Below are 25469 nucleotides of genomic sequence, written 5' to 3' on the forward strand. Positions count from 1 at the left end.
TCCACATTGGACAGCAGCCAAGCAGCCAAAGAAAGAAAGAAGAAGAAGAAAAAAAAAAAAAAAAAAAAAAAAAGAACTGAATGGTTTAATTGTAGAGCAAATCATTTGTTTACAGATTAAGACCTATTTGGTAGCCAAATCCTATGGACAAGGAGGTGAAAGAATGAGGCACTAAGGTACAGGAAATGAGCTTTATATTTTGTGACTAAGTCCTGCTATTTTAGCCTCCTCCTAAAGCAGAGGAGGCAAGGAAAAAATGAATTGTTTAACAGCAGAGGCTGCTGAGCAAAGTGCACATATTAAGTAGGAACAAAAGGGTGGGAGAAGGGAAGTGTCGGTGCGCTTTACAGGCTGACAGGAACCTGACAACTGGAGCTGATTCCAGCTAAGGGGCACCAGTCGGTGCAAGAAGAGCTGCCCTATTTTGTTTTCCGTCTGAATGGGGTGGGGGAGAAGTGTGAGCAAACATAATACATTTTCTTGAACGTCTCTCCTTGAAATGCAGTTTGGCTTGCTCACAAGACCTTTCTTCCCCTCTTTTTTTCCCCTCTCTCTTTTTCTCCTCTTTCTTTTTTGAGAGCAAGGTTTTTAAACGGGCCTTTGTTTCAGTATCGTAATTAATTAGTTGGCAGTTCAAATGGTTAAGAAGTACTTGTGGTTCCTGCTTTATTGTTGTACAACATTTTTTTAAAGACCCATTTACTGGTGGCCTGTAAATTTGAAGATATCATTTTCATGAGTCATTGGTTTAAAGATCAAAGTCAAGAAAGCATTATAGCAGAAGTGGAGTAACCTCTACAGTAAAGGGTGTTGAAGCTTCTTCATTTGAACCTCCTCTGTTTCAGTAATTTATAGCCTTTCAAAACTTTTACCTTTTGAGTTCAATTTTCTTGACTTACTGTCAAGGCTTTCTTGACTACCTTACTGTAATTTCGTCACTGTAACCACCGTGAAAAAGCATTTACCAAGTCTGAGTAGGGGAAATGCATATTAAGGGAAAAAAATGCATCATGGAAAAGAAAACATTTTATTTATACAGGACATTCCTGCTGCCGGTAACTTGGTAGGCAAAACTTCCTTGGAAAATTTGTCATGATTGCTTGTGTGAAAATTGGCTGTGATTTGATCAGATTATGAACTTTCTGAACAATATGTTTAGCCTATGTAAAACTGGCTATAAATATGCCATTTATTATCTTCAGTGGCCCTAGGAACTTTGTGTAAGAGAGGGAGCAGGCATAGCTGAGTTTGGCAAGCTTGTCTGGTCACCTGAAGTCATTACAAAACATGTTTTTAGTCTGATTCCCTTTAAATTATAATTAAATGGACATTGAGGTTTTTTATTCCTTTGGCTAGTGGCAAGTTGATGTAAAGAAAAATCAAAAGATGCAGGAAAAAAAGAAATTTTCAGTTGTTTATATTTGAAATCCAGAGGAATATGGAAGTTTTTAGTGTACATTATTGTATAGTTTCTGTAAGGGCATAGGAAAAAAGTTAATGAGCTGCAGGTGTGGCCTTTTTAAGTGCTTAGCAATGCTATGTGTTGTTTCTTTTCATATTGCTTGATTGAGATTTACTGACCATCTATAAGATGCTACCCTGCTTATGTATAGACAAACATAAAGAGCATTCCCAGTAGCTTGTGCTATTAAAAATATTACACTCTCCAACTGAAGGCTAATAAGTAGTAACCCTACCAACAGTATTCTTCTTAATAGACTATTTTTTTCTTTGTATTTAGTTTCTGCTGTATTTCCTTATCCAGAGAGTGAGAGCTAGTACACGGTGAAGTGCGTGTAGCTGCATTCCCAGGGAACAGGCTGCTTGGCCCATTCCAGTGAGAGGCGGAATCCGGTTGCTTGGGAATAAGTAGCAACATGATCACTAACGTCTCTGCAATGAAAAAGCTGCCGTGAAAGTTGTGTTAGAGTTGGGTCTCTTATGTGCAGTCTAATCATATGCATATCTGTGTATGTTTATGTCCCTTTGTTTTCTCCCTAAGCAGTGAAATGTCTATTTCCATTGGAACTTTAAACCAGTCTGTTATCTGATACCTATTTGGTAAAATGAGCATTGACATCGTATTTTAAGTGATTGAAACCAGTGTTCTAAGTGGCCCTTAAAGAACTTTACATTATGTTCTGGTATTGTGATTTTGTTCATATTGTACTTTAGAACTTGTATAATGTGACTGGCAGAGCTACAAAACCAGTCTGTAAGAGGAAATTTGCATTAGGAGATTTTAAGGCTTATCCTCTGCGTGGTAATATTCTTTTGCATCTGCTTACAAGAATATAATTTTATTCTTGTTACTGCTTCTAACAGATACTTGAATGGTCACACCGCAGTTTAAAAATGATAGCACTGAAGTAACAGGTGAAGTTTCATAAATTGTCAAGACAAAAGTATTTGGTTTTTTGTGGGTATGTGAGGCTTAACTACCTGTCAACAAATTCACTCTGGGCTAAGTCTTCCATTTTTGATCAATGTAGTGAAGTATGTAATAGAAAGGTAAGGGTTTTCTTTGTCAGTAGTACCATATCTAAATGCTTGATAGACTTAATGGACTTCTCTGTTTCTTTGTTAGAATAAAACACAGTAATTAAGCACTGTTGCCCTGAATGTGGCTCGCAGTAAATTCAAAAGGAAATTTGCGTTCTAAATCAACAATTTAAGACCAAGAAATTATTTAATCTTAGGATTTGGGAAAATTTGATAGAGGCTTAGTTTGAATTTTGTTGTTGTACTGGAAGCCAAGGAGCTGGTAAAATTCTGAGGAAGAGGAAGTTGCTGACATGATTTTAACTCATTAAGATAAAAATAGCTCTTGATGTTATTTATGGTGGCATAAGAGCTCCTCTTTCTTATAAATATGTTTATCAACTTTTAATTCTTTCAAGAAAAGCCATGCAAATATAGTATTACTTTCAGAATTGAGGGGAGTGGGGAGTGGTTTAACCCCCGCTAACAAATTCTGCCAGATTTTCAGTATCTTGCAGGAGACAAATCTTTGATAAGTTTAAATACAGAGGTCAGAGTACGTATTTCTCTATCCTATTTGACATTTTGTATAGCCCATGGGTGTTTTTGATCTGTTCTTGCCTGTGTTGCAGAAAAGAATCACTTTTTTTTTTTTTTTTTCAAAGAAAAAACAGCTCCGTGGATGAGGAGTGTGACACCTTTGTTGTTTGTCCTCATAGTCACAGTATTTTCAGTGTTTTGACTTAAAGAAGGTCACCTGATCTGAAGACGGAAAGTCAGTATACCAGATTTTCCATGTAATTAGGCTAATTTGGTTTAGTCATTACTAAGTCTGTAAAGCATTTGCTGAGAGATCAGGCTATGAGCAGTGAGGAAATACTGGTTACCTTGAGATTAATTTACTCTCCTTTTAAATTACAGCTTCATTTAAAAATAAACTGGTAGCCCACTTTAGAGTTGAATTGCTGCCTTCATTAGTTTGGGATATGAGAGCAAAGCGTCATCACAAGTCTGTTGAGTAGGGAAACATCATTTCTTTGGCTCGGTCAGGCTGCACTTCCAGGAACCAGTACTTCCAAGACTAACTCCTCTTAAGAGCACTACAGAAATTCTTTGTTATCTTTATGGGTTTGCCAGCATGGAAGTGGACTATGATAAATCTTGTCCTCTTGATTTCTGTACACAAAAGGTCACATTTTTGCTCAGTTCTCTCGCAAAAGGTTCTTGCACAACGCTCTTACAAAAGAGCGTCTGCAAATGTCTTGGCTGTACTGTAGCTTTTGCATCTGGATGTGCGGTGAGGCTGCATCTGTGGAATGGGCGAGAATGGAGCAGTGCCAGGACAGAACGGGTAGCTGCCTGCCGGAGCGCACCTCGGCCCGCAGGTATCGGTGGAACAGTTCTCTTAGGTTGCTGGAAGTGAAACTCAAGCTGTAATCCTGTGTGGGCTTCTAACGGCATCCACCCGGAATGTATCAGTACTCATCGCTCATGGGTACTTTCTTACTTTCTGCCATTCCCTATCCTGCTTTTGTCAGGGGCGGGGGGAGTGCGAAAAAAAGGTCCAGGTGATCACAATAGTGCAGTTTTTCTACCCCAGCGTCCAACTCGGCTGGGATTCAAGGTGGGGTTACGTGGGCACTGAGGAGGGAGAGGCAGTGGTCTCCAGTACAGGGAAGGTGGGGCTGGAGATGAGTAACTGGGTTCGATGCCCTCATTGCAGTTGAGCTCAGTTGCAGCTGAGCAAGATGTGTGACTCCAGCCTAAATGTACTGAGTTTATGTTGGCATTCATACTGACGTTTGCAATCTCCTGGTTAAACAGCACAATTTATTAAAAAAAAATAAGAGGAATAAGCACTGAAAGTCATTGTACTTTATTGTATCACATTGCCTGCTTTCTTCATGAAGGACATTGCTGCTTTATGTGTAATTCTTTCTCCTCATTTCCACAAGATGGATGATTATTCTTACTTTTGCTTGCGTTTGCGTGATACTAATTCCTTGCATTTTAATCTCTCATTGTAGTGCCTTTTACATTTTTTTTTCCATCTTGTGCTGTATTCAGTGTTAGTAGAAGAGGTAGAATATAGGGACAAAATCTTCCTCAAGACCCTGCCATTCATTTGACTGGTTGTGTACACTATGAAATCTCTGGTTGCCTGGTGTAACTCTGTCATTTACCCTTGTTGTTTCTGTGGACTTACCAACTGGGTGCTGAGGACAGAAAAGTATTTCCAAATTAATAGGCAAATGTGTCATGAAACTCCAAAAAGGTATAGAAGTCTCCAAGATAAGCTGTGTATCTGGGGCAACTCTGTCAGGGCTTTCCTTTTTAAAAAGCTTGCATTAACTTGAAGGGCAGTGCCTGTAGAAACCTGATTGGTGAAATCCCTGTCTCCTTTGCTGTCCTGTCTTGGAGGTCTCCATCCAGGCCTCCTCTTTAGCAACATTTGAAACTTCTCACCAGGCTGTCTGGTGGCCTGGTGTTCTGGATGTAGCTAGGAAGAATATCACAGAGAGCAAGAAGGACAGGGCTTTCATGCATAATGGTAGGAGCTGGAACTGAGTCACTTCATATGAATGAAGTTCTCTTACATGTGATGAAAAAAAATCACCCTTCAATCTTCTTCAGGGATTTTTTTTCTTTTTTTTTTTTTTTTTTTTTTTTTACCAAGAGTAAAACTAAGCTTAACTACTTTCCAAGAACACCAAAAGAGAATCCAGAAGGGTTCATGCCTTTTTCACTGGGCATTTTGGAGATGGAGTTAAGAAGAAATAGAAAGTTTGTGATTCATCATATACCACGCAGCAAAAAAATCAGATTTTTTTTTTTTTTTTTTTTTTTTTTTTTTTTCCTCCCCCTCTGTTTCCATACTTGCCATCAGACTCTGGAAAACGCATTTCTCGGAGCTGGCAAAAGACAGGAACAGCCTTGTCTTTATGTCACTCTTGGGTGCTAAACGGTCTTTTGAGGACCTTTCATTGGTCCATTAATAGCCTTGTGTACCCAGTGAAACAGTAAATGGTAACCTATGGAAATAGGTGAGCATACGATCCCTTGTGCAAGTGGTGTGATTTGATGGACGCTATGCTTATGTGCAAATCTGTGCTGTTCAGGGAGCCAGGTGGTGATGTGGCCGTAGAAATGGTGTGCTGTTGTTCTGCATTTAATGCACATCAGCTAGCTTTCTATAAGCTATCCCATGATGAGGAAATAAAAAATCACCTCTTCAGAAAGGAAGAGGCAGCAAGAGAGTGTAAGGGAACACTCCTTTGTGAGGGAAGGACGGTATCTTCACTGAGTCTCTGTGTTGCCCACTTGGGGTTGTGACACATTGTGACTTACGAATCCTGGCTTCGTCATCCTTCTGTGGCCCTGGCCAGATCTTGCAAGTGCTGTGTTTAATGCTGAAATGTAGCTTCTCAGTAACAGGTATATATCAATGGACATTTTGTATGAACTCACTCCTGTTAGATGTGTTTTCACAGTGCAGAGGAGCCTGTGGCAGTAGCTAATTACCAAAGGGCTGAGTTTTTTCAGTGCGCCAGCATTTTTGTATAGATGCTGATGCTTGTAGCAACTTGGATTTCAAGCTGCTTTCATCTCAGCAAGAGAAGCCGAATAAGCACAAGAGATATATATTGGCTGTTGCAGTACAGGAGGCTGAAAGCAAAACACAGTCTTTCCTGGTTACAGTTAACCTCCGGTTGAACTCTGAACGGCTTAAACTGGCACCAGCCCCATTTCTCGCTTCTGGAGCTTCCTCTTCCAAATTTGTACGTACAGATATTGTGGGAGTTACCACATTGATGACTGATGACATTTACAGGGCAGTGGAGGGCTAACTTGAATGGCCTGGCCTGAGAAATGTGCTTTAGGTAGTGGTAGAAAGAGACAAAGATAGTTAATGTATGAGACAAACAAGCACAGTAATGACAAAAGAATTTCTAGTCTGTTTTAGTTTGTCTAACTTAATTAAAGATCCAGAAGAATGGTGTTAATAAGCCACAGATAATGTGTGGAGACCTGTAGTTGCTTCCATATAACTGAGCTTGAAGAAGTATGCATCATTGGAGGAAATATTTCATTGTTCTGGGGGTGACTGTGAATCTTGTGCATCTAGAAAGTGAAGGCTATCTTTGGTTTGCCCACAAATCTGTGATTAATTTAGTGCCTATTTACATTGCATTTGAATGTCAGTTTCAAAGTATGGTGAAATAATGTTTGTTCCCAAGCTGTCAACTTTCTGAGAAATCACTGTATACCAGTTAATTAATGGTGTTTTATAGGATCACCATGTTGTTCAGTGAGCAAATTCCTCGCGTTAATTAAAACGTGAGTGTTACAATCGCAAAACACAGGTACCTGACCTTTTCAAAGAATGGCTTGTGTGCTGCTCCGTGCCACTGTTACAATGAATTAGCAATCAAAAAATGACTATGTTTTCTCTCTAATGGAACTAAACGTGGAGATCTCCTCCCCGTGTCGCGGCTGTTACGGTCAAAGGTGTTGTCGGTATTAAAATTTGAATAACTTCTTCTCCTCCAGTCGCTGCCGCTGAATAAACTTGTTTTTGATTGCAGCTTTACAGATTAGCAGTTCCTTACTGCCCATATTGCTCTCCAAAGCACAAGGGTAGCCTAAAATGGCTGCAGATTATGATGTATGGCTGCTCTTGTGAAGCTGCAGCTGTGAATCTCAAAGAGGATGTAACCATGCAGAATCGCTCTTTTAGATGGTCATTAGCGCTGCATAAGTACAAGCCTCTTTTTCAGATAGCATTTATTCTTCACGGTTCTTCTACTAGTATGTGATGGCAATGTCATTTGCCAAGCATTGAATAACAATGAGTGTTTTATTGAAGTACAGTATTCTGAACCAGTGCTTTTTTAAGCTGTTTAAGTGCTTAATTTTCGTTTGACTGCTCCTTTTCATGCAAATGTGAGTGTAGCAGAAAAAGCCAATACATCCTCCTCCCTCGTGCTCGTGTGATGCATTGGACTAAGCTGAAGGCTTGTGTGTGGGAGAAGGAAACATAGCTTTATTTGTCGGAGTTATCCACTGGCATCCTACCCTACTCCACTTTTAGTCGTCTTTCTTCATATTGCTTAGAACAAACACGTGCGAAAAAAAGCGGAAAGCTTTCTGTGTGATAATAAGGAAAAAGCGAGCCAAGAAACAGTCTCTTCCGTGCCCTCAAACAGATGGAAGACCAAATTCCAGATTCCTTTTACGTGAATGAAAAGAGGAATTAGTTCTAACTATTTCAATGCATGGTTATTTCATTCTTCTTCCAAGAATCTCAAAGAACTTACAGGCATTACAAGTTCATTTCTGAAGGGCAGATTTTTAATGTGGTTAACACCTACAACTATGTAAGATTTTTGAACAGTCTAGCACCTACTTTTGCCATTATGAGAATCTGAGGGAAACCCATGCACCCAGTGTGCTTTGTTCTTGTGAACATCTGGCCTCTTGTTTTGATTTGTGAGCTATTTTGAAAATCTGGCATCAGTTCTGGTTTTAAATTCTAATTAAATATAGTACACAGTCTGGCCATAAGCTTCACAATACCCAGAGGGAAACTGGAGGGGGGGTGGGGGGAAGCTATCCTGTTTTTATAGTCAGTGAAATTGGGATGGCGAGATCATGGAGTTATTGAAAATTGCCAGTATATTTCCATACTGAATAGCTCCATCAAAAGTGACTTTTAGAGCCTAAATTCAGACCAAAAGAAATGCGTCTGTGATCTCAACATTCCTAGGTTTCAAAACCACAAAGAAAGTTGTTTCTATTACAGCATGGAAATTAGCTGTACTATGCCATAAGGACAGACTGTATCCATTCCTACATTATCATCAGACTCTTCAGCATGATTAGGGAATGTGAAATAATATTCACTTGTTTGGGGGCGGAACAATAGATACTGTGTTTTTTCTGTGGAGCAGCAAACAAACACTCCTCAGAATTCAAATACCATTACACTAATTTTAATAAAACGCTTGGTGATTCCCTTTTAATTATAAACAGTATTGAAAGTAAGTGGTTAGTTTTCAGTAGATACTCAAGCTAATCCAGTCTAGGGTAGCTTAAATACCTATTTCTTTGCGTAAGAGTGAAGAATTTTCTGTATCATGCCTATCGGGATCAAAGAAGCATGTGTTTATCTGATTCTTTTTGCCATTTTTTCTCTATAAAAAAGCTAGGTTACAATTTAAAAATGTGTACGAACTTCTTTGCTTATATTCAAAGAGCCACCAACTCTGTGTCTGTATGTTGGATGTCGGCATATGCTTTTTCCAGTGTTTTTGTGTGTGTGTCTGTGCCTTTTCTTCTTTCTCAGTCCTCAACACACAAACACTGCATCTTCAGGTGTCTTTGATCCAGTCTTTTCTGCTTGGCCATTAGTCATATTGATTCTCCCATGATAAAGGAAGCTTTGTTCTCAGTGCAGTTTTAACAGTACAGTATCAGGGCCTGTCACATAAACATTGTTGACATCAAAGAGACTTTGTAAAAACACACAATTTTGCAAAAATACAAACTTGAGTTGTATTTTGCCTTTTGTATTTCAGATGGAAAAAGGAAAACTCACTAGGTTGGTTTTAGGGTCCAAAAGGAGGGAAATAAAAACAATGACAAGAAAATTTAGCTTTTTCCTTTTTCAGTTACCTGAAATGTTGGTAAGAATACAAGGTAGCAAGTATTAAGCAAGGTAGCTTAATTTTTAATCTGTTGGTGTCTCTTTAATGTGGTTTAACGTTGATAACATTTTCAGAGGAAGTAGCTGTCTCAAAATTGAAAATTAACTATGCCAATAATTTCAGTATCAGGGAGTAGTGTTTTGAACTACTTCGTTTGCAAGCAGGGTTTGAACTAAAATACTGTGTTACATATTAAGAACTGTTGTCAACCAGTGGACTTTTTATGCTTTGTTGTAGTACAGTATTTGCTTTAACCCATTTAAGAGTCAGTCCAATGAGAAGGAAAGGAAAGGTAGCAGAGGTGTAATAAACACTGGTTTATTTTTTACAGCACAGTACATTACAGAACTATAAAATTGTGTGATTAACTAAGTCATTAACACTGTCTTAAAGCAAATAAGTGTTTAGAGCCTGACGCAGCTAGTGCTGAAAACCTTTCTAATCGTGAATTTAAAAAGAACTGGTGGTGCTCAGAATAAAGATTCTGTTGCTTTGCATCATCAGGGGCTCTGTATTGGGGCTATCATCCAATTATTGTATTCTAATGCATTCCCTCTTTTACAGCCCTCATTCAGTAATTTTGACACTTCCTTGAGAACTGTGCCATGTAAAACCTGAGGAGCATTTGTACAGGATCACTACCAAAAATGAATTAATTGATTTAAGTCCTGCCCTCCACTTTATGAAAGGGTTTATTTTCACTTGATGCTTGTCCTGTTTTTGGCTGGGATGGAGATAATTTTCTTTCTAGCAGCTGGTGTAGCGCTGTGTTTTTGATTTAGGATGAGAACAATGTTGAGAACACACGGATGTTTTAGGTGTTGCTGAGCAGTGCTCACGCTAAGTCAGGGACTCCTCTGTTTCTTGTGCTGCCCTGCCAGAGAGCAGGCTGGGAGTGCACAAGAACCTGGGAGGGGACCCAAACTGGCCAAAGGGCTGTTCCATACCATATGATGTCGTGCTTCTCATATAAAGCTTGGGGGAGTTGGCTGAGGGGGTAGCTGCTGCTCAGGGACTGGCTGGGCGTTGGTCGATGGGTGGTTAGCAATTCCACTGTGTATCATGTGTTTTGTATATTCTATTACATCATTATTATTATTTTCCTTTCCTTTTCTGTCCTGTTAAACTGTCTTTACCTCAACCCACGAGTTTTACCTTTTTTTCCAGTTCTCTCCCCCATCCCACCAAGGGGGGAGTGAGCGAATGGCTGTGTGATGTTTAGCTGCCTGCCGGGTTAAACCACAACACTGTTTTTATCCTGCATTAATTGGTAGTGAGTTAGGAGGCATAGTAAGAGCCAATATGAGAGTCATTAGAGTCAGCTAAAGTCTCCACTTTTCTAACAGGATCCCATTGATCCAGGCGCTGTGTTAGTTGTTTACGCTCTTAAATCAAAATTTTTAATTATGATTTAAGAGATCTCTAATTGCCTGGAAAGAGACATCTCAGAAGTCCCAGATTTTTGTACACAGACTGCTCCGTGCTTTCTGAAAATGATGTCTTTAAGTTGGAAACTTAGAAAATCTTGACCCTGTTTTGAGTACAGTCTAAAAATAGATAAACAGTCTTTCTTTTTAATTTGCTGGATACTGGGAGGCCACTCCTGTCAAACTTAATTCATGTCACTTGGCGCATTAAGTCCAACATTTGGTATTAGTTTGTATTAGTTCATTCAAATTTGAAAACAATGTTAGAGAACATTTGGAAGACAAATTTCCTGTCCCAGCCAGCTGAACAAAAACATGGCCTCATAATAAATTTAACTTCTTTCCAATCCAAAATTTTTTTTTATTTTTTTTTTTTAATACCATTGTCAGCTGCACAATGGTTGAATCACTTTCTTGTTTTATTATGCGCTTATAAAGTTACTGCTTTGGAAGACATCTGCTTGATAAATGTTTTCCCAGGTTAGCTTTTAAGTAATTGAATCACAAAGTCACTAGTCCTCGTAGAATGACAGAAAGAGAGCATACACTGAAATTAAAAGCTTGAGATGTTTTAGGCTGGCTCTCGTAGCATGGTGTTCTTTTTGGACATGTAAGAGAAATATACTGCTTTTGGATACGTATCAGAGGAAAATCTTTGCTTTTAAAACAGTGAATATATTTCCAAAACATGTCTAGGATAAGATAAAAAGTATTTCTAAAATCATGTCAGCTGTTAAACTGCAAGTGATACATCCTCAAGAACCTGATATTGATACGTTCCAGGCACTGCTTTCGCTATGGGAAAAGTGCAAACCTAGGTGAGCAAAGGACTGTTAATCTATTAAGATGCAGTGTGACCTTAAGATGTTGCACATCTCTGCCAGCAGTTGCCATCTCCGTGGCTGTGCTGGCAGAGTGAGTGTGTGAGAGTCGTCTGTCCCCGTGGGTGCGAAGCGCACTCTTGGCCTGTGGTTCCGCCTCTGCAGAAACCTATCCCAAACTGAGCTGTCGCTGTCATACTTTCCCTTGGGCCCTGGATAACTAACTGGCATGCCTAGATGAGTCCCACCAGAAGCGTGAGACAAGTTGTGGAATTCTCTTTTGGCCACATGTGAGTTGTCCACCTGTTCATCTGTGGGAACACAAGGACTGGTACAAGACTGTACCCTTAGTTAAAATTGCCATTACAGGTTTCCCTGAAGCAGTAAAGCTGTGGAAGCTAACATTGCCATGGTTACCTGAGCAAACAGCCTGGAACTGACATCTCTTTGCTCCAGCTGTTTACTAAAGGGGCAGTTCTCTACAATATGAAACGCTTCCTGCCTGTGTGTCCTTCCATGTGTGATTATGACCCTCTTAGCTGTGTCAGTTGGACTAACAATGCGCCATCCTCCAGTAGGAGATGTATAAGTAATATTCTAGGTGAAAACAAGTGAAGGGATTGAGTGTCTGAAAGACCACAGCCAAGTGGGAACTTTTAAAACTGGCACATCTAACAAAGGATATGTGTTCTGGAGCTGTGCCTAAAGGTGTAATTTTCACATTACTGGTTCTTGGGCAGCAGAGACAGTCTAAAAAGGTTCCTGCTTCTTGCCCCCTCTTTGCTCAGAGGTTAATTGCTGGCAGTACCTGTGATTGCTTATATAAAGGTAGCTCTGGCAAGTCCCCAAAACCAAAATTCTCTCTTCCAGATTGCATACCTTTAAATATGGAATTGGTAGAATTGAACGCAGGTTGTTTGCAGCAATGCTGTAAGACATGTCTCTATTTTCAGACCCTTAAGTAGAGTCCAGACAGCATAACTGATGACTGGACAGTGGTTGGATGACTATCTAGCCAATATCACTTAACTTAAAATGCCAGCAACAGGTTGGTTGAGGTCCACCTCAATAGGCATGTTTACATTTGTAGAGAGGAGTAACTGCTCCCTTTGGAGGTATATTCTTGTCTTGTTTCCATTCATTTATATGTAAGAAGAATAAATTTCAAGTCAGCCACCCTGCATACTAGTCAGTAACTGGCACAATTGTAGGATTTTTTTCCACACATTTGAAGATTGAAATGAACCTGAAGATGAGTTGGTACTATTTCCACTTCAGTTTTTCTAAGTCATTAGCAAGTCAGAGTAAATGGATGCATTGAAGGCTGGCTAATTTGTTTATAATAGTAAACAGCTCTGGTTTTGAGAGAGAGAAAAGCCATCAAACACTGCTGTGCATGGATGTTCATTTCCAAATATCTGAAAAATGATTGAGGTTGTATAATTGATACATTCAGGAGAGGAATGCATAGAAGTTGTCGCCTTTATCCACCAAATAGAGCTTTTGCAGCCTTTCACAACTTCCCATATGTTAATGAAAAACATTTTCTGAGAAATTGGCAGCTTCATGCTTCGTAGCTGATGCCAGCTTTTTTCATGGACCAGTTCAAGGCAGAGCAAAGGGAAAAATGCCTTGTTTTAGTGCGTGAATTACTCTGACAAGCTTTCACATTGCCCCTCCTCTTATTAATATTCTTTTTGATGTGAGCTTGTAAAACAGAGGATTGGCTGTTAATCTCTGGGATCTCAAGGGCTTTTGGCAGTGGCCCATAATTGATGTGTTCACATGGCTGTTGTCTGACTACTAATGATTAGACAGCAGTGTTATCTCCCAGCTAAATCAGTGTTGCTTATAAATCACACTTGAGAAACTGCAGTTTCATTTTTTCAAAGGATCTGTACATGTCTATATAGTTTGATAGAACTGCCAGAGTCATTTCATGATTTCATGACAGCTTAGATTAGGTTTATTTTTTTATTTCAGTTGAGCAAAATACTTGAATTTCTACCAAGCATTCAAAATGTTTCTTTTTGTTTGTTTGTCTCTGTTATAAGCCCATCACGCAGTGGATAGAATACAAAGGATATGTACAGTTAGGGCAGAGCAGAGAATGGAAGGTGCAAGGAGCTGCAGAATATAACATGAGAAGCGGAATACTTGGACTACTGATTTCTTTTGCATTACAGGAACAGAAAGGGAGCTTCATTTGCAGCAGGTGTTGGTTACGCTGTTACACTATAAAAATAGTCTATGAGAGTGTAAGAAAGGAGGAAGTTAAAAGTTAGGTTGACATACTGAAACACAAGATGTTTTGACAACAGTGTTGGCTATTTTCTGGGTGAAATTGGTTTTCTTTGCATGCCTCCATTCTTTCTCAGCAAGACAGGAATGATAAGCCACTAGTAAAACTCTGTGAATGTAAACTTTTACCTGTGTTTGGGTGCTTAGAGAGCATGCCAGTGAGGATCCCAAGGTACTAAGGCAAAATCAATAGGGAAAATGTCCTTGAGGTAGGGACATGAGAACATATGTCTCAAGGTGACCTACTCCTAAGCTACAGAAAGGACAAGATTTGGCTGTCTGTTCAGTAGCCTGTAATCAGATGATTTGGTGCTGGTAGTGTAAATAGTCTCATGAAAGAGAATTAAGTGAATGCTTCTCCTCTCCACCAAAACTGTGTGGCCTCAGCTCTGAGGCAAGTAGGTAAGTAATTTAGGAAGATCTTCCCTGCTGACTCCAGTTCTTGTGTTTGCCTTCTGCAAGCTTAATCCTTCAGTCTCATTGTTAAGGATTACTGGGCAGTTTGCATCAGTACCATGTTCAGTTTAGAAAGGGGAAAAAAACCCAACAAAAACAATATGGAGGGAATGGGTATTTGCTGTAGGCTACTCACAAGTATTATATTCCTCTTAAAAAACTTCACTGTACATGTATTATTTTCAGAATTTTTTTTAGAGCTCTTGAAAACCTATTTCAAATGCTAAAACAAACTCTACAGTCCAAATTTTGCCCATAGTTAGGCTTCAGTGGAATAAGTCTGTATTTACACCACAGTAAAGGTATACGGCAGTTGAGGAAAAAAAAAATACTTGTAATAAATTGACTTTCCCTAAGATAACTGTGAATACCTCAAACTTCATTTGAGAATAGAGTTTATTTTTAACTATTGATATTCAGCAGCAGGTAGTTGTAGGGATAGCTAAATAAGTTGAACTATCACAGTGAAAAGGAAAGCTGAAAGGTCATTTCAGAAGTGTTTCCTGTAGTGACTTGCTAAATAATCATGAATGTGTATGTCCCATTCTTAAAAGTAGTAAAACTGTCTTGTTCTTTAAATAAGATGAGGACATGGTATCATGCACTTGGTAGTGTTTGTAGCTAATGCAATGAAGTTGGTCTTGGAAATATAGAGCAAAACTGATATCCTAACTAACTGAGATCCTAAACTGTACTGTAAAGGCCAAGTGGGCGATGTATGGCATTAACACAGGAATATATTAACCAGAGGGGCTACCTAAATTAAAAATTCTTAGGTTTGTAGACATTGATAAATACAGGGCCTTGAAGTCAAATGATGAGTGTTCAGAATATGCTAAAAACTGGCATGCATAAGAACCTACTGAGGCAACTAAAAGTTTTTGGTATGCATAGACTATCGAGGAAGCTCGGTTCTGTTTCTGAGAATTACAAAGGTTCTTTGACAAGTTTTTGGAAGAGAAATTAATGATTTAGTTGGTTTTCCTCAACAAAAAATTATTGAGTTGAGAAAGCAACAGCCTGAACCGTATTGTATGCCAATTTTGCCCTTCCAAAGTGTAGTAGTCAGCAAGTGGGGAAAAAGGCAACAAAAAACCTATTGACATACAGAAAGTTGAAGAAGCCATTTGGCAAAGAAGCCATTTGTCTTCTAAGTCTTGTTTTCCACTGGATTACACATTGAGGATTCCTGGAAAAACTCACGAGGTTACATTGATTCTTTATGTCCCTGTACTCCAGAATGGCTGAAAACGCAGCTATTGCACCAGATTGCAGTCACATAATTGACTAACTGAAGCCATCTTTATGGCAATGGAGAACTTCTGCTGCGGGGTCATGGGATTGTGGCATGATTTGCTTGTACATTGAGAATGAAAACTTGAAATGTAACAGTTAAATGCCTTCAGTCGTGGTTCGATTCAATGCTATATTATCTTCCTATATACAAATAAGAGTGGGAAAATTTTCCTTGGTCATTTGGTGTCTTGATATGTCATAGAACAAGCATAGCTTCATTCCTGGGTCTAAGTCTCACACCTCTTAGAATTAAACGTTGGCAGCTTCAGGGTATCGTTTATTAATAATGCTGCAAGATTTCCATAAGCTTACCTTCCTTACCTTTTTTCAGACTCAGAACCCTGAAAGGTTGAGTGTAGCAAAAATTTGGGAAGTAAAAGAGGTGAGTGTCATCTTTAAAATGAAAAGTTCCTAAATGGTCACACAACTTGATGAAGTGGTATCTAACCCTTACAAGAAAATGTCTGGGCCTTGATTTTTACTATATTCGGTGGCGTGAGACCGTCCGGTACTGGAGATCATCTTCTGCATGGTCTACATCCAAACAGTTCAGAGAAATTCCTTCTTGACTGTGGAATGCAGTGTGTCTTTCTAGACAGGGTAGGTATCTTGAGCGAATTTCAGTGCTTGATTATTCTGTATTAAAGCTTGGCAAAGCACCCAGGCTGGCTGAATAAAAGTTTGGGAGTGCAAGACTGAAGAGCTGACCAAGAGAAATCAACTTTTAATGGAGAACGGTGTTCTAGAGACCTGTGAACGAAATTATCTCAATGAATATGATTTTCTTGGCCTGAAAGAAGAGAAATGTCTTTACTAGAAATTTGCAGGTGGTAATCTGGGCATCCTCCCAGGACTCTGCCAAACATTAGAGTTGACATACAGTTTTTCACAGATGCAGCCTTTGGCAGAAGGGTATCACTGGCAGCTGTCAAATGCTAATCTTTCCCACAGTAAAATGGGTGAATGGCTTTGGGAAATCCCAAGCATCTGAGCTAGAATAGAAGATATGAGAGATGACAAGGAGCTTTCTTTGCCTGTTGTTTAGCACATTGTTTCTGCATTAGACCCTACTCAGAGCTTTGAGTTTTCTTCCTGGTCTTCATTGTACGTGAATGATTTCCTAAAAAAAACAACCTAGCATTAACATGTCTGTGGAGGTGGGGTAGATACAGTCACATAATGTCTGAGGAGATCTGGAGGTCTGCATGCAGGAAGTATATGTAACTGTCAAAAGACTGACTTTGCAGAACTGTGTGTGAGTGCTGGTTCAGCAGCTGATGGGAGTGGCACAGAAGATCTTGAATACAAAATTTCTTCCAAGTTCCTTGTAGTAAAAGATAAGTAGCATAGTGAGAGCTTTAAGTGGATTTTTTTTACATAGTAATAATATTAAGAATATTGAAATTATTCCATTGTGAGTGATGTGCTGATCTACTGCAAAAAAAAGTGCATCTTTTTGCTTGCTTTCTCCTCCCTTTCTCTCCAACTACTCAGTTGAATGAAGTGGAGAAGTTAATTTTTAAGAGTAGGAAATACTTGGAATCTCCAAGTAGATGCTACTTGTGTGATTCAGTTCAACACAACCACATGTCAGGTTTCTCATCCATACTGCAATATTTATAAAGAATAAGTGTATTTTTTTGATTATTCTCAAATAGGTTTTTAAGTCTAAAATTTGGATGAAATTTAGACAGCCTGAATCTTCTTCATCCTTTTATATTCAAGCTCTTGTGATTTTCAACTAAGTTTACCAAAAAAAGTAACTTCCTTAGTACCTCTGACTTTTCTGTATTTTGAATGTAAGGCTTGTAATAGATATGTCTGTCCTATGACCAAAATTCTTTCTACATCCATATCTTGTAATATTTCTTTCCTATTTTCTAAGCATGGTTTTTAATAAATAAAATACCTCTAGGTAACGACAAGTATTTCAGAAGTATAATTAAATCCTTCTCATCTTAAAGAAAAAAAAAAAAAAAGCATTGCTTCTGTTAGGTATGGTGTCAAAACGCTGAGCTGCATCTTATGTGAATTTAGATGCAAGAAATACTAAATTGAGATTAAACTGAGGTTTTTTTCAGATGAAATGGAGGTTCTTCATATGGGTAATTTCTGTTGCATGTTAGAATATGAAGGGATAATTTTAGTTCTAAGATGCGTAAAGTCTTTTCCTGTAGCAAGAAAAGATTTAAAGATCAATGAGATGTCTAGAAATGCAGATGAACTCCTAAGCACACAGACATTTTTTCCATGTCACATTTTCCCACATTGTTTTCTTCCAGAATAGTTTCATTGATTTCATTAGAACTACTTCTGATTTATGATCACAGAATAACAGAATTGTAGGGGTTGGATCGTCTAGTCCAACCCCCCTGCCAAAGCAGGGTCACCTAGAGCAGGCTGGACAGGAATGCATCCAGGTGGGTTTTGAATATCTCCAGAGAAGGAGACTCCACAACCTCTCTGGGCAGCCTGTTTCAGTGCTCTGCCACCCTCAAAGTAAAGAAGTTTTTCCACATGTTCAGACACTTCCTCTGTTCCAGCTCGTGTCTGTTGTCCCTTGTCCTGTCACTGGGCACCACTGAGAAGAGCCTAACCCCATTCTCTTGACACCTGCCCTTTAGATATTTATAAGCATTGATGAGGTCCCCTCTCAGTCTTCTCCAGGCTAAACAGACCCAGGTCTCTCAGCCTTTCCTCATAAGAGAGGTGCTCCAGTCCCTTGATCATCTGTGTAGCCCTCCTCTGGACTTTTTCCAGTCCTCCTTGAACTGAGAGGCCCAGAACTGGGCACAGTAATCCAGATGGGGCCTCACTAGGGCAGAGTAGAGGGGGAGGGTGACCTCCCTCGACCTGCTGGCCACACTCTTTTTAATGCATCCCTGGATACCGTTGGCCTTCTTGGCTACAAGGGCATATTGCTGGCTCAAGGTCAACTTTTTGTCCACCAGGACTCCCAGGTCTCTCTCTACAGAGCTGCTTTCCAGCAGCTCAGCCCCTAACCTGTACTGGTGTATGGGATTGTTCCTCCCCAGGTGCAGGACCCTACACTTGCCCTTGTTGAATTTCATCAGGTTCCTCACTGCCCAACAACTCCAGCCTGTCCAGGTCTTGCTGAATGGCAGCACAGCCTTCTGGTGTGTCAGCCACTCCTCCCAGTTTTGTACCATCAGCAAACATGCTGCGGGTACACTCTGTCCCCTCATCCAGGTCATTGATGAATATGTTGAACAAGACTGGACCAAGTACAGTTCCCCTGGGGAACACGGCTAGTTACAGGCATCCAACTGGACTCTGCACCGCTAATCACAACCCTCTGAGCTCTGCCACTCAGCCGGTTCTCAGTCCACCTAACTCACTGTCCTCTCATCTAACCCAGACTTCCTAAGCTTACCTATGAGGATGTTATGGGAGACAGTATCAAAAAAGCCTTGCTGAGGTCAAAGTAGACAACATCCACTGCTCTCCCCTCATCCACCCGGCCAGTCATGTAATCATAGAAGACTATCAGATTGCTCAAGCATTGTTTCCTCTTGGTGAATCCATGCTGACCACTCCCAATGACCCCTTTTTTAACTCTACATGCTTAGAGATGACATCCAGGATGATCTGTTCCATCACCTTTCCAGGGATGGTGGTGAGGCTGACCAGCCTGTAGTTTCCTGGATCCTCCTTCTTGCCCCTTTTGAAGACATTAGCTTTCTTTCAGTCCTCAGCCACCTCTCCTGCTCTCTATGACTTTTCAAAGATGATGGAGAGCATCTTTGCAATAACATCTGCCAGTTCCCTCAGCACTCATGGGTGCATCCCATCAGGGTCCATGGATTTGTGGGTGTCAGGTTTGCTTAATGAACCCTAACCTGATCCTCCACAATCTTCCTTACTTCAGGCTTTGTCTGCTACCTCCAGAGTCTGGGGTTCCTGGGGGTTGCCCTTAGCAGTAAAGACTGAAGCAAAGAAGGCATTCAGTAGCTCCATCTTCTCTGCATCCACCATCACCAGGGCACTCACCTCATTCAGCAACTAATACTGTGAATGAGATTTGAATGAGGGCTTCTGGGGTCAGTGTTGCTTTAGGAAAATAAGGTGGGGCAAGCTTACTTCATGTAAAAACAAGGTAATCTTCCTTTCACCATAAAATCTAGAGAAAGCAATCTGGAAAAAGCAAAACGTCCATATACAGCTGAATTCCTTTATTTCATACATAGTGATTCTATGAAGTATTAATTCATAACTCTAAAGAGCTTGTCAATGTTGTTTTTCAAGGCTGGAGGTTTCTTACTCCTTCCAGTCTTTCTGTTGGTGTTTTTTTTTTTTTTGAAGGAATGATTTAGTTTTGGGAAGGGTCAGGTTCTGGTTTTTAGGTATATCCCATAATAGGATTCAGATTTTTTTTTTTTTTGCATTCTTCTAGTGCAGACATTCGCACTGGGAATGCTTACAGTGATTTTTTTTTTTCTCAACTTAAAAAGCAGTGCTTCCTTGGAGGGGCTTATCCTGAGCCCTCTGTCTTTGTCCTTAAACCTGCTCCTCTGCCTTTGTCCAGGCTGTATGTTGGTAGATAGATTAAATGGCTTTTGGCTTGTACATTTCAAAATCAGCTGTTGGGTGACACTGCAGTAGTGTATGGCTCCATTTGGTCTTAGATTGGTAGACCATGTCATCACAGAGATATACCTTCAAAGATATATCTCCATTAATGAGGTGGAACTATATATACGTTCATAGTTATATATGCGGTAGCGCATTTGATGTGTCACATCACGTGGCCTGGCTGCATGGCAGCTATTTTCTAGTTTGCATTTTGTGATTTATGACAGAAACATTTCTCACTTAAGATACACACCCTCTGAAATTTGAAATGAACAAAATACGTAGATACAGAATACTTCCACTTGATAATATGATCAAAAGTTATGTGTTTAAATCTCTGTGAAAAGTGACTTTATTTTGACTACTACTATAAATCCGTTTCTCTCAGATTAGCACCATATCAGATGGGGCCATAGATGTTCCTAGTATCTTGCTCTTCTTTCATCCAGGTGAGTTTTCCACAGGAGTACGTACATGAGAGGCTCTGACCCATAAAGACTTAAAATTCTCCTGTTCCTGCAGGAATGGGAATATGGTATGACTGATTGCAATAGTATTATGTTGGGTACTCTTTGATCTGGGAAGTACCCTCAAACCTTCTACTGTGAGCTTATCATTACCACTGGAAATCCTCCTGGTTTCTAGGAAATTGTGGACAAAGGACAAAAGGACACAAAATTTCAGACGTAATTCCAGACTGCATCACAAAGATGAGTTTTGATGAGCAGAACTTAATTTCAGCATGTAAAATGTCTGAGTAACTGAAGGAGAACCCTGCTTATTAGGAAGTCTTGCCCTTTTCTAGTTAGGGTGATATTCCTCTCTTTTCCATACCCTCTTCCTCATACTGACTAATGTTATGCAGCCACGAAAATATTTATTTTTTGTTCATGTTCAGATAGAGGAGAGCTCCGTGGAGCACTGACTACATTGCTTGGCAGGCATTCTTCATTTTCTGTGAGCTTTCTACTACTGAGAGCCATAGCTCTCTGATACAATCAAACACTTGGCAGTGGAAAGCTGCCATGAATAACACTCCAGCTTTGTAGCCTTTGTCACTAATCAGCTCTCAAAAGCTCTTGGAATTAGGTGAATGAAGAAAATATTGCTTGAATATTTTTGTCTTTTTTGGAGCCCTTTGATTATGTGTATAAAGAGAGCATCTATGTAAATAACCTTTCTCAGATTTAGATTTTCATTCTCGTATTGGAATCTCTCGTGTGATAAACAGCAAGGCTACTGCTCAGTATGCGCCAACACCTGGGAATAATCATGCAAAAATAACAGTGAGAAACTGCAGAGCATCTGTTCTTGACATTAACTTTCCTCAGTTTGACAGACTGCCACCACCAGATGTTAGTCTTATGTGCCTTTTTTCCAGTGGAGATGGCAGCCTTCCTGCCTCTCTCTTTGCCTCTAATAGCTTACATCAGTGCCCTTTGGAGAATTCATGAAAACAATTGTGTCACCACAAGGATCGCTGAGAACCACCACTTTGCTGTGCTGACGTTACGATTATCAAACAAGATGGGATAATTTTAAAACATGGAAAACTGGAGCGGTGTTTAAGCTCAGCATATTTTTTTGTCTTATAAGTAAGGTCATATTTGTGCAATAAATGTGAACCTCAGGGGCAGTATATGCCTGCTTAATTCTCAACCAAAGCTTAGTGTTTTACTTCACAGAGCAACAGCCTCTTTTACGGCAATATACACCCTTTGGCCTCGTCCTGTGTGTTTCTAGTGGAAAACATGAATATTTATTAGGAGGTCTAAATAAACCAGAACTGAGTACAAATATTTGTAACAAAGAACTTAGTAGGGTACACTGTCAGATCCCTGCTTTCTTTAGCTTCCCCTCACTGTTTATAATACTTGGAAAATGGAAGACACATCTGCCAATTTAGTCTACGCTCATTTAAAACGCTGGCTAGTTTAGTAAGATAATAGCAAACATTTTGTTTTTTCCTCTGGCTTTGTGATGAGTATGTTTTACCGGGGAATGATGTTGTGTGTGTAGCAGGAGGTTTTGCACAGCTTTACAAAACACCATGTAAACTATCAAACAGGCCGTTCAGCAGTATTCTTTGGTATCATAAAGGGGTGTGGCTTAGCTTTTCTTAAGCACTGGGCTCCGTTTACCTGCCAGCTGCTGATCCCGGTCCTCTTCTGGCTTGAAGTAAGCTACGTTAAGAACTCCTCTAAACGATGCCTGGGGTCCCAATCGACCCCTTTTCATTGACAGAGCCCCATCACGCAGCCCATGCCAGGCAGCAGGGCTCTCTGCCATCCAACTGTTTGCCTCCACTGGGCATCAGCCAGAGGCTGTGTAGCCTGGAATCAGTGTCCTCCCGTACTAGGCATACACCCTGATGGCTTTATGTTGTGCTTGCTATTAGACACTGCGAGTAACAGCTGCTGTCGGGGGTCAGTTGATATTTGTCTTGCCTGCGTGCATTCAAGCCTGCTCTGCAGAGCATTCTTGCCTGTGATTTAACTCTGCAATTGCAATGGCATAAAGAGAAGAATAAAGATATTATACTTGACTACATCGGTTTTATGCCGTAGGACCTCTGCTTTACTCAGTAGAATTTTGCTGGTATTAGCAGGTTTTTTACCTCCTAATGGATGCCTTTAGTATTCACATTTTGCTTCGATTTTTTTTTGTGTTACTTTGTCCTATCTCTAACCTGAAGATTATTCTAGTCCTGAATAAAAAGAACGCACCCAAAATGAGCAAGAGTTTGGCGAAAAATGTGGTTATAGGTCCCTCCTCTCGCTTCCCTAGTTCTAGTGTAACTGAAATCAGAATCCAGGTTGGTTATATAAAGACCATACAAAGCACTTTTGTTAAATAATTAGCACGCTTAAGGCTTGTGTGCACAATTAAAGGTGTTGACCCTCAGTTTGTATGTATGACTGACGCTCAAAGCAAAATCATACTTACAAAGGCCAATTGTAACAATTGTTACAATTTTTTAAAAAGTTCTTTTTAATTTCAGATATCCATTTTATTTTCTCATTATGAAAAGTGGCCATGTGATGAAGTGAGCTGATCTGTGATACAAAGGATATATAATACAAGGATAGTACTCCTTCGTCCTTTCTTCTCTTTGCATCTCCATTTGCTAACTTGGCTTCAAAAGAAACAGAATTAACTTTGATCTATTTGAATGAAACCTAGATGACAATGTACAGTGAGTCATTATGTCTTTTCTGTTGAGTCTTCTTATGGCGTCCAAAATTAAAAAAAGCATAAAGACATTTGATCATCTATTTGAAAACAGTTACAAAGTAGCCATTTAAAAAAAAATCATTGCAGAATAATTTCTTGGTGTGGTATCTGTGATCCAGTGGGCCAAATAAACATGAATGTTAGGTGGTTTAGCTATTGAGTGGGCACACTCATATCCTCATTTAGCTATCTTTTATGTGACAAAGGACCTATTGGCTGCAGTGGAATACTGAGAACCCTTAGGACAAATCTGTGTACAGAAAATCTGCTACAGGGAATATTGGAAGTCATATGGGAAAGATAACTTCTTCAGTTCAGATACAGATGTTGTCTCTGTGTGAATTGTCTGTATGCAGACTGATTGTCTGGTGAGTTGTATTCTTCCAAATACGCATTTTGGAAACCCTGAGAAATTAGATGGTTTGGATAGATTCTTTTAAAAGTCCTCATCTGTTATCTGAAGTAAAAAGATATAAATGTTATCTATAAGCTGTTAGGTGGGTGATCCTAATATATTTTAAATGATTGGATGACAAGAGATTATACTTGATGCCATATGGGTATTAGATTTGTTCCAAGTGCTAATTTCTCTATGATGCACATGAAAAAAATGACATTTATATGTCTTTATACTGTCCTTATAAATGTTTTTCTTTAAATAGAAAATGAAGTTCCCAGTTTGCAAAATTAATTTCCGTCTATAAATCAGTCTCCGTCAACGGCAAGAAAATAGTGGCCTTAGTCCTTGTTTTTAAAATATATTATTATTTCATACTAGCAGTCTATGATAACAGGGAATAGTCTTGTAGAAACATAGAAATTTGCCTTGTTTAGCATGATAGATATTTTTGTACTTAATTTTTCATGTGCAGCATTTGGGCCAATGTCAAAAAAATTAAACTCATAAGACTGAAATTACCCGGGATACACCAAATCCCTGCAGTCTCAGCAAACTGGGCTTTCTTTTTTTTTTCTTAATTTTATTTTTTAAATCTCACAGCACCATTATAGTAAGTTTGTCTGTTGTTTTCAGGTTGATCCCCTGTTTACAGTGCCTGCACCTCCACCTCCGATTTCCAGCAGTATCACACCTCAGATTCTGCCTTCCTACTTTTCCCCATCTTCATCCAATATTGCAGCACCAGTCGAGCAGCTTTTGGTACGGACTCGTTCAGTGGGTGTAAATACTTGCGAGGTTGGAGTAGTAACAGAACCCGAATGCCTTGGACCCTGTGAGCCTGGGACCAGCGTGAACTTGGAAGGAATTGTGTGGCATGAAACTGAAGAAGGTAAATTGTTTTTTCCATTAGGTTTGTCTGTTACGTTAACAAGGAGGAGTCTTTGCTGTATCTGCCTGGGCACTAACTAAGGGCTTGCTAGTCTGTTGGGACATCATTATCTACAATGGCAGTCACAGCTTTATAGCTCAGCTAGTGAGTTTTTCTTTTAAAAACAAATGGCATTTTTTAAATTATTTAAGTAACTGTATTTTCCAAATGACCTACCAAGTAACCCCAGTTAACAATAGAATTGTTTCCTATCGCTATATTGACAAAAGCATATGAAGAAATAGCTAATAGAATAAGATAAATGTGCTATTTAAATGTACATCATGAGCGGGGCGCATGTGGTGGGACTGGATATATGAATAGTTTAGATGAAAACTTAGCTGAATGTTTTGGAATTCAGACACTATAATCAAAAATGCCACCATGACGTAACAACAGAAGCCCCAGAGACCCTGCAGAAATTCAATTTGATGTGATTATTGTTTGCATTTTGGTTATTTGAAACATGCTTTAAGAGAAAAGCATTCTTCCTTGAGGAGTAGTGTTCCATCTGGTGAAGAAGTGCTATCTAAACCAGAGTGATTTCTTTAATATTTTTTGAAGGCATTTGGCCAAGTAGGAATGCTGGAGAGCTTTGGGGAATACTAACCATTGATTTGCTATGATTTAGAACAAAGTAAGTAGGAAGAGGATTATGTTGTGATATGCAGATTTTTCCATTTTGGTTTTCAAAAGCTCATTATTAAAATACCAGCTCTCTCCTGTTAATGCTAAAAATACTGCATTTTTGGTTTAATAATAGTGGATTTCTCCAGTTATAGCTGCTTGAAAGTCTTCCTGTGATTGTTCCTGTGTTTGTTTTGA

General features: G+C 39.4%; 1 protein-coding gene across 1 annotated transcript in view; it reads left to right on the forward strand.

Moving 5' to 3' along the window:
- The first annotated feature begins 3807 nt into the window (after positions 1 to 3807).
- Positions 3808 to 25469, forward strand: part of ZNF608 (zinc finger protein 608) — a 69053-nt gene continuing 47391 nt past the window's right edge. The window contains exons 1-3 of the mRNA XM_014953422.1: positions 3808 to 3866; positions 6062 to 6260; positions 24350 to 24605. Of these exons, the coding sequence (XP_014808908.1) occupies positions 3808 to 3866; positions 6062 to 6260; positions 24350 to 24605 (514 nt within the window). The remainder of the gene's footprint in view (positions 3867 to 6061; positions 6261 to 24349; positions 24606 to 25469) is intronic.

This window comes from Calidris pugnax, unplaced genomic scaffold (assembly GCF_001431845.1).
Source record: "Calidris pugnax isolate Ruff unplaced genomic scaffold, ASM143184v1 scaffold209, whole genome shotgun sequence".
Lineage (NCBI taxonomy): Eukaryota > Metazoa > Chordata > Aves > Charadriiformes > Scolopacidae > Calidris > Calidris pugnax.